This window comes from Camarhynchus parvulus, chromosome 1A (genome assembly GCF_901933205.1).
Source record: "Camarhynchus parvulus chromosome 1A, STF_HiC, whole genome shotgun sequence".
NCBI classification, from domain to species: Eukaryota; Metazoa; Chordata; class Aves; order Passeriformes; family Thraupidae; genus Camarhynchus; species Camarhynchus parvulus.
The window spans coordinates 68,876,927-68,891,462 of record NC_044586.1 but is presented as its reverse complement, the minus strand read 5'-3'; the positions used below and the strand labels follow the sequence as shown (position 1 = coordinate 68,891,462).

General features: G+C 44.5%; 1 protein-coding gene across 1 annotated transcript in view; it reads right to left on the bottom strand.

Annotated features, from left to right (window-relative positions):
- Positions 1 to 14,536, bottom strand: part of EXOC4 (exocyst complex component 4) — a 351,460-nt gene that overhangs the window by 30,390 nt on the left and 306,534 nt on the right. Inside the window, exon 15 of the mRNA XM_030959908.1 lies at positions 305 to 446. Within this exon, the coding sequence (XP_030815768.1) occupies positions 305 to 446 (142 nt within the window). The remainder of the gene's footprint in view (positions 1 to 304; positions 447 to 14,536) is intronic.

The following is a 14,536-nucleotide window of genomic DNA, read 5'->3' as shown; positions in this document are numbered from 1 at the left end:
CAACAGGTGGATCTGTGATTGGTCTTATGTGGTTGTTTCTAATTAATGGCCAATCACAGTCCAGCTGGCTCAGACTCTCTGGTCAGTCACAAGATTTTATTATCATTCCATTCCTTCCTATTCCTTGCAAGCCTTGTGACGAAATCCTTTCTTCTATTCTTTTAGTAAAGTTTTAATATAATATATATCATAAAATAATAAATCAGCCTTCTGAAACATGGAGTCAGATCCTCGTCTCTTCCCTCATCCTGGGACCCCTGTGAACACCAGCACGTGCCTCCATCCCCAAATTCCAGGTTTTTACCTGACTTCCAAGTGCAGCACCAGCAGGCAGCGATCAGCCATCTCCTGGAAGGACCTGGCCAGCTCACTCAGGCTCTGCAGGATCTGCTCGGATGCAGGAAGGTGCTCCAGGCTGGCATGGCTGTCCTGGCCCGGGGACGTGGCTGCCAAGAGAAAAGAGTTAAATTTGAGATCTTGCAAGAGCTGAAATGAGGGATGCAGGACTCCAGGCAAGTCTTCAAAATGCAGTTTAATTGTATACAAAATGTTGCAGCAGTGCAGGGTGGCAGGTGACAGAGCTGTGCCCAGAGCTGTCAGCTCCAGCTGCAGGCAGGCCTGGAAACCCTTTGGTTTTGGTTACAATGCATTATAGACTTTTCTTTGCTGAGCATCTTAATACAGCAGAACCAATCTATACCTGAACTTATCTACAGCCTGTCATAACTCCTGTAATTACCATATTCATGTTACTGTTCTCCAATCACTCCAAGTTTGTACATTACAGTTTAAGCTAGAAGTTGTTTTTCAGTTTTCTTGCAGTGGAAAATTCTGAGACCTTTTTTCTACTTGCACCATTTGCTGCCTTGTTTGCCTGTGCTACCTTTGTGCTTGGTAAAAACATCTTCTTGTTTGGGGTGGGTTTATCCTTTGCTCTAAGCCATAAAACCCCTTCTAACTAACACACCCTTTGCCTCCTTGGTTATCCAGTGAGACTGGCTCAGCACTTCTTTTCTTCTAGATCAAAACTTGCTTCCATCTCTATTCCTTCATCAGATTCTACATTCAAAAATCTTTCTGCTAAGCACACATATCTGTGAGACCTTCTTGTCAAACTTTCATCCTTCCCAACAAGATGTTCTCCATCCCATCCAGAGCCTGCTGTGTGCTCCCATCCCAGCTCTGGGTGATCCCTCCACTTCTGATTCAGGAGTGGGTCAAGGAGCAAAGTGCTCCTGCCATGGATTGGGAGGGAGGACCTGCTTGGGAGCCAAGCCACCCACAGGTGGGAGAGTCCTTTTTGGTCACCACAATGTCCCTCAGGTGTGTCCCCACCCCTTCAGAGGAGCCTTGCTTTGGTTTTGCTCCTTAACCACAGCTCTTGGGCAGTAAGAAAGAATTAAACGCCTGTGAGCTGCTCATGGATCATTTCCTTCCCACCGACACATCCTTGGAAAAGCTCCTGGGATTTTATCCCAGCCACCAGAGCAGCTCCAACTCCATAACTTCATCCCTCAGGGCTGGAAAAAGGAATCAAACCACAGGAAACACCCATGAGGTGCTCATGCATCATCTCCTTCCCACTGAGGCCTCCCTGAAAAACGTTCTGGGATTTTATCCCAGCCACCAGAGCATCTCTAACTCCATAACTCATCCCTTGGGGCTGGAAAACATTATTAAACCACAGGAAACACCCATGAGGTGCTCATGGATCATCTCCTTCCCATTAAGACATCCTTGAAAAACCTTCTGGGATTTTATCCCAGCCAGGAGTGCAGGTCTAACTCCATAACTTCATCCTTGGGGCTGGAAAATGAAATTAAACCATGGGAAACACCCATGAGGTGCTCATGGATCATCTCCTTCCCACTGAGACATCCTTGAAAAAGCTCCTGGGATTTTATCCCAGGCGCCAGAGCAGCTCCATCATTTCACCCCTTGTATTTTTGATTGGTTGTTTCTAATTAATGGCCAGTCACAGTCCAGCTGTCTCGGACTCTCTAGTCAGTCACAAGATTTTATTATCATTCTATTCCTTTCTATTCCTTGCCAGCCTTCTGATGAAATCCTTTCTTCTATTCTTTTAGTATCATTTTAATATATCATTTTCTTTTAATATAATATATATCATAAAATAATAAACCAGCCCTCTGAGACATGGAGTCAAGATTCTCATCTCTTCCCTTGTTGGGGTTGCCTGCAAATTCAACAGACACCCTGCCTGGGGTGATCAGCACAGTTTGAAATCAGGCTGCCCTGAAACACCTGGATTAAATAATGGGATTGTGAGGAGATCTCCTGGATCCCCAGGTGCCATCCCCACAACCCCTGTGTCCTCAAGCAGAGATTCCTGCACCATGTAAATGATTCCTACCCTTGCTGGCTCCTTCAAAACGCTTCTGTAACAGGGAAGGTGAAGTCTGGGATTGAATTTCCAGCCCAACTGGATGTTTTATATTTGCTCCTTTACATTATTTTTTCCCTCATGGAGTTCTCCATTCTGTGTTGAATCATGGGATCATTTTCTTAATTTTCTGAGCCCCTTTCCCAGCTCCCTCAGCTGCTCCAGACCCTTCCCAGATCCAACACAGGAGGGATCTGTGCATTCCCAAGGAGCTGCTGACCATCAAATTCCATTTGGAGTGATGGTGACTTAAGGAAATGTGACTTTTGTACAGCCACAGCCCTGCTCTGGGAGAGGAACTTTCGATTAAACACCAAAAATAATCGGCCTAAAACTAAACACAACCTCAGACTCAGCCTGAAAAAAGGGAAAAAAAAGCAAAGTGAGGGGGAAAAAAACCCCATTTTTTTTTTGGTGCAAAACAAATTAAAGCAGAGGTGAACAGAACTGCACAGTTAAGTGTGGAAGTCACAGAATATGGAAGCAGATGAGGGAACTGTACGATTAAATATGGAAACTGTACAGTTAAGTGTGGAAAACACAGAATATGGAGGTACATGATCTTTGATGCCCAGAGAAGCTGGGGCTGCCCCTGGATCCCTGGAAGTGTCCAAGCCAGGCTGGACTTTGGGGCTTGGAGCACCCTGGGATGGTGGGAGCTGAACCTGCCGTGGTTGGAATGAGGTGATCCTTGAGGTCCCCTCCAACCCAACCCATTCCATTAATTAATTCCATCAATTAACTCCATCAATTAACCCCGCTCAGCAGCTCCTGAGGTCACAGCAAAATTCATGAAGCGATTTTTTGAACCAAGGAACACTGAGAAATTCCCAGCCTGGCAAATCCTGCTGGAAATGATGAACTGGCCTGGAGTGTGGAAAGGGGAATAAAGAGGGAGAAATGTGGGTGACAATCCAGCCTGGGTGGGTGGGAATGATGAGCATTCCCCTTCCCTGAGCCCCCTCCCAGCCCCTCTCTGCTCACTGAGCTCTGTCCCACCAAGAAAATTAAATTAATCAGCGAGGGAGTGAGGGGCTTATTTACACAACCTCTAATTCCAGATTATCCCAGGACTCTCAGGAGGCATCTGGGGAGAGATTTTGTGCCCCAAGTGACCCTGGAGTGTAGCAGGACTTCAGCTCAGGGACAGGTCTAGGCATAATTAGATAATTATCTGGTGACAGGACAAAGCAGAAAACCCCACCTGTACCGTGCATGAAAAACCATCATTTTTTTAAAGCCCCAAAATCCTGCATTTTGAGAAGCTTTTACCCTCCTGGAGATGCACTTGGGGCAGGAATCATCTCTCTTTTAGCAGAGGCGGCTCTGCCAGCCTGGAAGTGCTGGAGATGGATGGAGCCATCAGCGGAAAGCAGGAGTCAGCTCCTTGCTGCTGCAGGCAGATGCACACACCATTTTTCTCCTCTCCACAATCCACTTGCAGCACTTTAAGTGAAGCTGTAATTATGTTTGTCAGCGGAGATAAGGGGAGGAGGGACATGGGCACAATCTGCTCCCTGTTTAAAGCACTGAAATCCTTCAGGCCCCCATCCCCGGCAGGGAGGAGGCTCAGGTGGGGTTTTTGGGGGGATGAATCTGAATTTCTCCTTCATTTTTTTTTGCTTTTGGAGCTCAAAGGAAGCCCTTTCAGAGCCCATCAATTTTCCTTTCTTCTCTGGACATCCAGAAGAGAAAATCCCATTCTTTTAAGTCTCACTCCAGATAGTTTTACTCCATCATCCTTGGCAGCACGAGGCCAACAAATGAGCTGGAGCAGCAAAAAATAATCAGAGCCTGAATTATTAAAGGGCTGTGAGTAGAAAATGCCATTTGGAGCTGGCTGTGGAGTTGGGCAGCTCTTTGGGCAAAAAATGAGCCTTCCTGTGGCTGTGGACCCACCACACTCCGAGAAAGGGAGGGATCTCTGCTGAAATGCTGGAAAAGGGGGAAAAAAATCTGGAATTCTGGAAAAAAAAAAAATCAGCCATGGAATTCTTCTTCCCCTTCTCCTCCTTCCTAACCCATTTCCAGCTGAGCATGAGCCCACCTGGGCACCACAACACCCAGGCCGGTGCCCTGCTCCCCTGGCCCCTGTCGTCCTGGAGATTGGAAGGTGAATTTTCCATGCTGCTGGAGAAAAGTGCCAGCTCTGTTTGGGATTGTCTCCCTGCTGGCTGAAATCACAGCTGAGTCCTCTCCCTCTGAGGAAAAGGAACGTTTCAGGTGGTGTTTTCTGGAGTTCCCATCGTTGGGAGGAAGGATGAATCTGACTCCGTGTTCTTAGAAGGCTAATTTGATTTATATTATATTATGTTGTATTGTATTATATTATATTGTATTATATTATATTATATTATATTATATTATATTATATTATATTATATTATATTATATTATATTATATTATATTATATTATATTATATTATATTATATTATATTATATTATATTATATTATATTATATTATATTATATTATATTATATTATAATTTTGCTATACTAAACTATGCTAAAGAATACAGAAAGGATGCTTACACAAGGCTAAAAAGATAATAATGAAAACTGGTGACTCCTTCCAGAGCCCTGACTCACCTGATGGTGATTGGTCATTAATTAAAACAATTCACATTAATCCAATGAAACAATCACCTGTTGGATAAACAATCTCCAACCACATCCCAAAGCAGCAAAACACAGGAGAAGCAAATGAGATAATATTGTTTTCCTTTTCCTCTGAGGCTTCTCAGCTTCCCAGGAGAAGAATCCTGGGCAAAGGGATTTTTCCAGAAAATATGACATTTTCATTCCAGCAAAGCTGAGAAAAACAAACTCAGCCCAGGCCTTGTCACCCAGGATTTCTCCAGGTGCCTCCTGGCAGGTTGTAGATGGATGGATGCGGATTGCCATATATAAAAATTAAACACTGCCATATATATTAAATTAAATAAAATAAATATTCATTTATTACATATATTTATGGAATATTAAACAAAATAATAAACAAAAAAACCCCTGGCGCCACCCAGGTGTGAGCAGAGTGACCACTGGCACATCCCAGAGGTTTAACAGCACCAATAGCAAAATAAATCCAAGGAGGTGAACTCTGCACCCTGAACCTGAGGAAGGAACCCCCAAAACGCTCAGGATTTGCACAGCATTCCCCAATCTCCTCTGTGGGGGAAAGGAAAAGCTCACAGAGACATTTTACAGCTCTGCTGGGGGAAAATCCCTCCTCTTTGGGAGAGAGATGCAGCAAGAAACTCCTGCTGGATTTAAGGACCAGTTCGCAGCTCCTCAAATTTGAATTTCTTCCTCCCTTCCTCTCCAGAAGCGGTAACTCCAAAAATCCCAGGGAAAAGGGAATTTCTCACGGGGTGGGTGCTGGATTAAGGCTTTAGAGAGTCAGGGTTAACTCTTCTCTCTGCTGGGGACTTTCCTGGGGATCTCAGGCCCCGTTTTCCCTTTCAGTGCTTGAGTTCCCAGCAGGTAAAAATGCGGATAATGAGATTTTATCCATCACTGCCATTCCAGCAGTGTCTTCTGCCCCACAGCTTTTAGCACCATGAGGAGATGATGCCACAAGGACACAAAATCGCTACTGAAACACCTTCAAAAAGGAGAATTTCTGATATTTCAAGGAGAAAGCTTTGGGGGAAGACAAGCAGAATTAGAGATGTGATTATTTTTTAAAGGACTGAGGTGTGAACATCAGATCCAACATCAAGGACTTATTTCAGTGGGATTTCTGCCAGGAAACCTCCGACTTCCACACCCAAAAAGCATGAAATAATTAATAATTTTAAAATATTTCACTATTTAGAAGCCACCTCTGTGTTAAGCCGTGGTCTGTCCCTCTGGGACAGAGCAAGGGAAAGGTGCTGCTGGTGAGGAAAACTTTGTGAGGGGATAGGAATGTCACCAAGGTGTCCATGCCCCACCAAAAAGGGATTCCAAGGTACAAATCAGTCACTCCTTCTCCTAAATTGGTCCTTTGGGGAATTCCAGCTCTCTAGGAAAGGATTGGAATGAGCCAGAAAAGCTGGAGCTGGATTTTGATTCTCCCACAGTTCAGCGGGACTCTTGCCAGGAAACCTCTGACTTCCACACCCAAAAAGCATGAAATAATTAATAATTTTTTAATATTTCACTATTTAGAAGTTAAGCCATGGTCTGTGCCTCTGGGACAGAGAAAAAAGGTCTTGGACAAAATTTTGTGAGGAAACAAGGAATGTCACCAAGGAAATACTGAGTGTCATGCCAAAGGGACTTTGAGGTACAATAGTCACTTTTCCTAAATGTCTTTGTGAGGGACTGTCACCAAGGAATGTCACCCAGAACATCACCGAGGTGTCCATGCCCCACCATAAAGGGACTTTGAGGTACAGATCAGTCACTCCTTCTCCTAAACTGGTCCTTTTGGGAATTCCAGCTCTCTAGGAAAGAACTGGAATGAGCCATAAATCTGGAGCTGGATTTTGATTCTCCCACAGTTCAGCAGGACTCTTGCCAGGAAACCTCTGACTTCCACAGCCAAAAAGCATGAAGAATTAATAATTTTTTAATATTTCACTATTTAGAAGTTAAGCCATGGTCTGTCCCTCTGGGACAGAGCAAGGGAAAGGTGCTGCTGGTGAGGAAAGTTTTGTGAGGGACTGTCACCAAGGAATGTCACCAAGGAACATCACCGAGGTGTCCATGCCCCACCAAAAGGGACTCCAAGGTACACATCAGTCACTCCTTCTCCTAAATTTGTCCTTTTGGGAATTCCAGCTCTCTAGAAAAGGATTGGAATGAGCCATAAAAGCTGGAGCTGGATTTTGATTCTCCCACAGGATTCATTTCAGAGCGATGGCAATCCAGGAAGCAAAGCTGGATTTTGGGGTTGACACCTTCCCTGGGCTTCTTCTCTGAGGTGTGACTATTTGAGCCTCTTAGATATGAACAAATACTTCAAATATTCACCCAGATATTGCTGCTTTTTTACCTCAATTGTTCCCTTTTTTAGGGTTTAAATCCAAGGAAATAAAACACTCAAAGGAATGATTTCTCCCAAGACTTCCAAGATCATGGAATGGAAGGGCACCAAGACTGTTGGGAGGGAATTTTGAAGGCCATCATTCCAACCTTCAGGTATCTGGCACCTCACAGCTGGATTTGGGATGTCAGCTGCCTAAATTGTCCAAAATTCCCAGAATTTTACTGGGAATCCACCTTTTACCGGGATCAATGGCAGGGGCACTCACTGGTGCCAAAGGGACAGAGCTACACTTGTAGGACAAACAGAAGTGAAGAGGAAACGAGCTCAGGGACAGCTGCTCATTAATTAATCTCCAAGCAAATTTCCACTAATGAGTCCTGTTTTCTCAGAGAAAAATGAGGGATGTGCTGGAGGAAACTCAAGGAAGGGATTTCCCCTTGCAAAAGGTTCTGAAGAAGGGGAGAAATGCAAGGGGAAAAAAAGCAAGAAAGGAGAAAGGGAAGGGAAGAAGTACAAGGAAAAAAAAGCAAAAAGGAAGAAAGAACTGCAAGGAAAAAAAACCAAGAAAGGAGAAAGGGAAGAAGTGCAAGGAAAAAAAGGAAGAAAGGAGAAAGGGAAGAACTGCAAGGAAAAAAATCAAGAAAGAAGGAAGGGAAGAACTCCAAGAAAAAAAATAAAGAAAGAAGAAAGGGAAGGGAAGAACTGCAAGAAAAAATAAGCAAGAAAGAAGAAAGGGAAGAACTGCAAGGAAGAAAAGGCAAAAAGGAGAAATGGAAGAAGTGCAAGGAAAAAAAAGGAAGAAAGGAGAAAGGGAAGAACTGCAAGGGAATAAAGCAAGAAAGAAGAAAGGGAAGGGAAGAACTGCAAGAAAAAAAAAGGAAGAAAGAAGGAAGGGAAGAACTGCAAGAAAAAAAGCAAGAAAGGAGAAAGGGAAGGGAAAAACTGCAAGAAAAGAAAAGAAGAAAGAAGAAACGGAAGGGAAGAACTGCAAGTTAAAAAAACAAGAAAGAAGAAAGGGAAGAACGGCAAGGAAAATAAAAGTAAGAAAGAAGAAAGGGAAGAACTGCAAGGAAAAAAAAAACCAAGAAAAGCAAGAAAGAAGAAAGGGAAGGGAAGAAGTGCAAGGAAAAAAAAAACAAGAAAGAAGGAAGAACTGCATGAAAAAAGAGCAAGAAAGAAGGAAAAGGAAAGCAAGGAGACAAAACCAAAGGGCTGGCACTCAGAACTTCCCATGTCCTTAGAATCCAAACTCAGGAGAAGGGACAAAGCTGGGAAAAAAAGAGAAAAATAAAGCATCCCGACCTTTGAGGTGGCAGGGAAGAGCTGCAGCCCCATCAGCTGGGTAAACACTAATGACGAGCAGAGCCCAGGCTGTCACCGGTGATAAAGAGCGGCCTAAACACTCTATTAGTTTTTCATTTGGGGAATTAATGTTTTTTACACACTCGGCACTTAATGAATTGTCTCGTTAGCGCTGCCTGCCTGCCGCGCTCCTCGCCTGCCGCCGCCGCCGGGCATAAATTTCCCCAGGAAATTAGCACTTTTAAAAAAGGCAATAACTCCTCCAAAAAGTGGGTTTGTTTGCTGGTTTTCTGCAAAGATGCAGCCTTGGGAAAAAAAAAAAAAGGATTACTGGTGGGGGGAAGGAATCTGTTAAATAAAATAGAGAGGCAGCATTGGAGGTTCAAGCTCCATCCTGCAACTCCTCCAAGCGAACTCAAGGTTTGGTTGATCCTCACTTTTCTTTAAGTGCTTTGCAGTCTGGAAAAGGCATGAAAAGCACCAAAAACCAATTGGCTCATTAAAAAACCTCCAAAGATCAGATGTTTTTCACTAAAAAGATGGGAAAAGAAGGAAGAAAATTGTGCATGGAGAATGAAGAGCAGGTTCCTAACACAAGATCAGGAACAGAGTTGATTTCAGTGTGGAAGGATTCCCTAAAAAGTCCAGGATTTGCTGTTCCAGTGCTCCTCAACTGGGAAAATTCCTCTGTTAATTTTTTCTGTTTTCAGTGATTTATGATGTAACTGTCCCAGAACTTGCTCTTCTAAGAATTATTATTTCCTGGACTGAATTTGATTATCTCAGAAAATCGACAGGCAACATAAGAGGTTTGAACTTCATCCTCCTACCCCTGGAAGTTTTGGTTGATCCTCACTTTTCTGTAAGAACTTTGCAGTCTGGAAAAGGCATGAAAAGCACCAAAAACCAATTGGCTCATTTAAAAACCTCCAAAGATCAGATGTTTTTCACTAAAAAGATGGGAAAAGAAGGAAGAAAATTGTGCATGGAGAATGAAGAGCAGGTTCCTAACACAGGATCAGGAACTGAGTTGATTTCACTGTGGAAGGATTCCCTAAAAAGTCCGGGATTTGCTGTTCCAGTGCTCCTCAACTGGGAAAATTGTTAATTTTTTCTGTTTTCAGTCATTTATGATGCAACTTTCCCAGAACTTGCCCTTCTGAGAATTATTATTTCCTGGGCTGAATTTGATTATCTCAGAGGTGACTTGATTTTAAAAAGTCCTTTCAGCTTCTTCTGAGTTCTGGCAAGGATTTTTTTTGCCTGTTTGGTGTGCTTCACCAAATTCTCCTTAAAACCAGGGAAAATCACAATGGAGACACTTCCTTCCATCTACAGCGAACCAAAAACTCAGCCCCCCTTTTCCTCAGAGTCCTCCAGGATACTGAGCTGCACCTTCCCCAAAAATGCCTTCAAAATTTCCCTGAAGGATTTCTTGGGCCTCAGAGGGATGGATTTGCAAAAGAACCTTCAATCTCCCAGTCTGTTGGAGTCAGTGGAAGAGAAAAGAATAAAATTCCTGAAATTAATCAGTGGAGTAAAAGTACAATGAAAATAAATACAGTGAAACAGATCCTTAGCAGTCATTTTTTTGGGGACAAAAATTGGATAATTATAGATAAAATTAATGTTATTAATCAATTATAGATATAATTATCGACAGAACAAATCAATTATAGATAGAGTTAATAAATTATATATATAATAATCAATTATAGATAAAAGTGATTTTTTTGAGGGCTGTTTGTTTCTAACAAATTGGTTTGCAAAGCAAGAGGAGCAGCCCAAAGGTCTGGAAGACAAAGAATGAATGAGTTTTGTCCAGAGGAATCCAGAGGAAGGTGGGGATGGGAACATCCAGGGCAATGATGAAGAGTTCTCAACTTCAGGGTGAAGAATGGGAAAAAAAAAGGGACAAGCACCAGGATGATCAGACTCAGCCTGATTTCTCCACAATTCCTGGTTATTTAAGAGTGATTCCCCCAAATCCCAGAGGGGAAAGGATCTTTCTCGCTTTTTTTCCTTTGCAGTTCTTCCCTTCCATTTCTTCTTTCTTGCTTTTTTTCCTTGCAGTTCTTCTCTTCTTTTTCTTGCTTTTTCTCCTTGCAGTTCTTCCCTTCTTTTTCTTGCTTTTTCTCCTGGCAGTTCTTCCCTTTCTCCTTTCTTGCTTTTTTTCCTTGAAGTTCTTCTCTTCTTTTTCTTGCTTTTTTTTTTTTTGGCAGTTCTTCCCTTGCCTTTCTCCTTTCTTGCTTTTTTTTCTTGCAGTTCTTCCCTTTCTCCTTTTTTCCTTTTTTTCTTTGCAGTTCTTCCCTTCCCTTCCCTTCCCTTTCTCCTTTCTTGCTTTTTTCCCCTTGCACTTCTTCTTTTCTTCTTTTTTGCTTTTTTTCCTTGCAGTTCTTCCTTTCTTCTTTCTTGCTTTTTTTCCTTGCAGTTCTTCCCTTCCATTTCTTCTTTCTTGCTTTTTTTTCCTCGCACTTCTTCCCTTCCCTTCCTTCTTTCCTGCTTTTTTTTTTCCCTTGCAATTCTCCCCTTCTTCAGAACCTTTTGCAAGGGGAAATCCCTTCCTTGAGTTTCCTCCGGCACATCCCTCATTTTTCTCCGAGACCCAATGGTGATGTCAAACCCTGGCTGTGACTTTGAGTCCCCATCCTGTTTAATAAGAATTTCACCAATTATTTCACCCCCTCCAGAGCAGGGAGAGGCGTCACCTCTGTCCCACCGAGGAGGAGGAGCAGGGAGGAATTTCTGCTCCCCACCTTTGCCATCAGGAAATCCATTTTCCCCAGGAGAGATAAAGGATTTAACTGGGATGAGCCAAGAGGAGAGGCCAGCAGGCTCCTTGGAGCCATCCCCACAAAAACCCCAATTCCTGGCGTGTAAAACCCTTTGGAAAGCTTTGCTAATTGGGGCGCTCATTTACATGAGCATCCCCAGCCTTCAGGGCTGCTGGGTGGGAGGAAGGAAGGACGCAATGAGAGCAATTAGTGTAATGATGATGGTGAGTTAAGTGCTGACCCCACCATCGATCTGGGCACCGATTGCCGGTGTTGTTTCCCACAACAATCCAGAAATGAGCAGCCAGGCCAAGGAAACAGTGGCTGAGCTCCTCATCCTATTAAATATTTGATGGGAATAAAAGCTGAGGCTGGGGAAGGCTGCGATCCACGGGAAAAGCTTCACTGCAGATATTCCAGACGGGAAAAAAAGCTCTGGGAGGCACCAGGAGATCATTTTGATGGGAAAACGGGATTTTAGGTGGCTGGGGACCGTGTGGTTTCAATCCCCGAGCTGCAGCAAAGCAGAGCCATTTATAAGCTATGAAATTTTCGCGCCGAAATTCTAAAATAAACCAAAATAATCCCCTCAATCAAACCACAGTGAAATCAAACCAGGCATTTTATCTCTGTGAAGTCAGCACACCCCTGCTGGTCTTGAAGGTGTTTTAACACTTTGCTATCTCAAATTTTTCCGTGGTTTTAGTCCTCCAAAAGTCAACTCAGCCAAGAGGGACCCAGCTGGACTCTTGTCCTCTGCTGGAATTGCTCTGCTCAGCTCTTGGCTGCAGAATCCTGGAATGGTTTGGGTGGGAAGGGACCTTAAATCCCAGCCAGTTCCAATCCCACGGGCAGGGACACCTCCCACCATCCCAGGCTGCTCCAGCCCCAGTGCCCAGCCTGGCCTTGGGCACTGCCAGGGATGCAGGGGCAGCCCCAGCTGCTCTGGCAATCCCAGCCCAGCCAGGAATTCCTCATTGCCAAGATCCCATCCACGCCTGCCCTTGATGCCTCAGGTTTAGCTTTTATGTTTCTCCCATTCTGTGCTGCTTTAGTGTGTGGGTCTGGGCTTCATATTATGGGATGCTGAGCTCTGTGCACAGAGCAGGGAGACAAAACAATTCCTGCTCCAGCTGGGCACCAAGGACAAATGACCCAAATCTCAGCCCAGGAGCACAAACACCGTGGGCTGGAGAGAGAAAAACAAGCAGGGTGGGACTGCCTGGGCTAAAGCTGGAATGGGACAATGAACTGCAAGGTGCAAATGGAGCAGAACTGATCCCAGGGAGAGACCCCGGGAGCACTCGTGCATTTTGGGGCCATTTTGGTTCATCTTGGGTGCAGCCCTGGCTGGGCTCTTGTGCTGCCCAAGGTGGATCCATGGAGGAGATCTGTCACAGACATTTCTTTTATGAAAAATCCTCTCTTAGGATTTTCCTGCTGAAGCTGAGAAGTTCGGCAACCAGACATAAACAATGGGTTATCTGCTGCTGTGGAATGTAACAGGTCTGCCTGGATTGGCCCAGTTTGGATGTTTGGAGTTGGTGACCAGTCCAGGACTGAGCTTTTTTGGAGAGCGAGGTTTGTTATTCATTCTTTTACTTTCTATTCTTAGGTAGCTAGCAGCTTCTGGAAACTCTCCTTTCTTTTTCTTTTTAGTATAGTATAGTATATGTTTATATCGTAACATAATGAATCAAGCCTTCTGATCATGGAGCCCATCTCGTCTCTTCCTTCACCTCAAAAACCCTTGTGACCACCGTCGACAGAGATCCTTTCCATAAATCCCTGCTTCATCCTGGAGCTCTGCCCAGCCTCTGTCCCAGCTCAGATTCTCAAGGCATCCCCCTCTGGCAGTGGGAGCCATTCCCTGGGTGCTGTGCCTCCATCCCTTGGACCCAGTCCCTCTGCAGCTCTCCTGGAGCCCCTGCAGGCCCTGCCAGGGGCTCTGAGCTCTCCCAGCTGTTTGCAGCAGCTTTGCTAAGTCCGAGTACATTTGCAGCTCTCTCCAAGCTATAAATGGTGATTAATTAGCAGCTGATCACCCCCGGTTTGCTTTGGGCCTGACAGACCCCAGAGCTCCCTGTCCTTGCTCAAGGCCAGTCCCAGGAGGAAAACCCAGGAGACCAGGCAGGGACCTCATTCCTTCCTTAAACAGCAATCCAAGCTCTCTGTGGATGTGCTGGGGTTTGGAGCAGCCTGTGGAGAACATCTGGGAATCTCCGAGCATCCCAGAGCAGGAACGGGCTGAGCTGTGGGATGGACAAAAAGATCTGTGCACAGCAGCCATGCCCAAGCAGATAAAATGCCCAAAATCAGCTTTTTCTCCTTTTTCCTCTGCTTCTCCTCAGAACCAACAAGACCTGAGTGACTTTGTCCACCACCAGCAGCTCCCAGGCCAGGTTGATTCCTGCCACCCATGGGCGAATGATCCCACAAAGGAGGTTCAGAACACCTGGAAGGGCAGCTGGGCAGGATCTGTGCTCTTCCAGAAGAGCCCCGACTGCTCAGGCAGAGGGAAAGAAGAAATATTGGAAAATAAGGCTATTTATGAAGCTTAAATAAAAAGCTGGCACTTAGATGAAGTCATATTGAAGCAGCAGATATTCACCACATAATCAGAGCACTCAAGGTTAACCTTGTTAATTTAATGGCAGATGGTTTGCATTTGGTGGAAATGTGCAGCTTTTTCTGCTTTAGACAGAAATTTACTTTTGTTGCAATAACAAAGCCACAGCATTCACCAAGTCCTTCCTCCGCCCCAGGGCAGGCCTGTGTTGATCATCTTTAATCTGGCTTTCAAATGAGGTTTTCTATTAATATATCTTTAAAAAAAATTTCTCCGTGAACAATCAATACAGCAAGATGTGCTACAAGTTCAGTGACAGGGACAAAAAAAAAAAAAAAATCAGCTGCAGCTTGAGAGAAATCGAGCCCCATTTAGAGCTGAATTCAGTTCATTAGGGGGTTAAACACAAAGCCCAGCACTGCCGGGTGGCCTGGCTGGGAAATGAGAGGCAGCAATTTCCCTTCCATTTGTGCTGAAACCCCTCTGCAGCTCTCTGGAGGGGCCTGAGA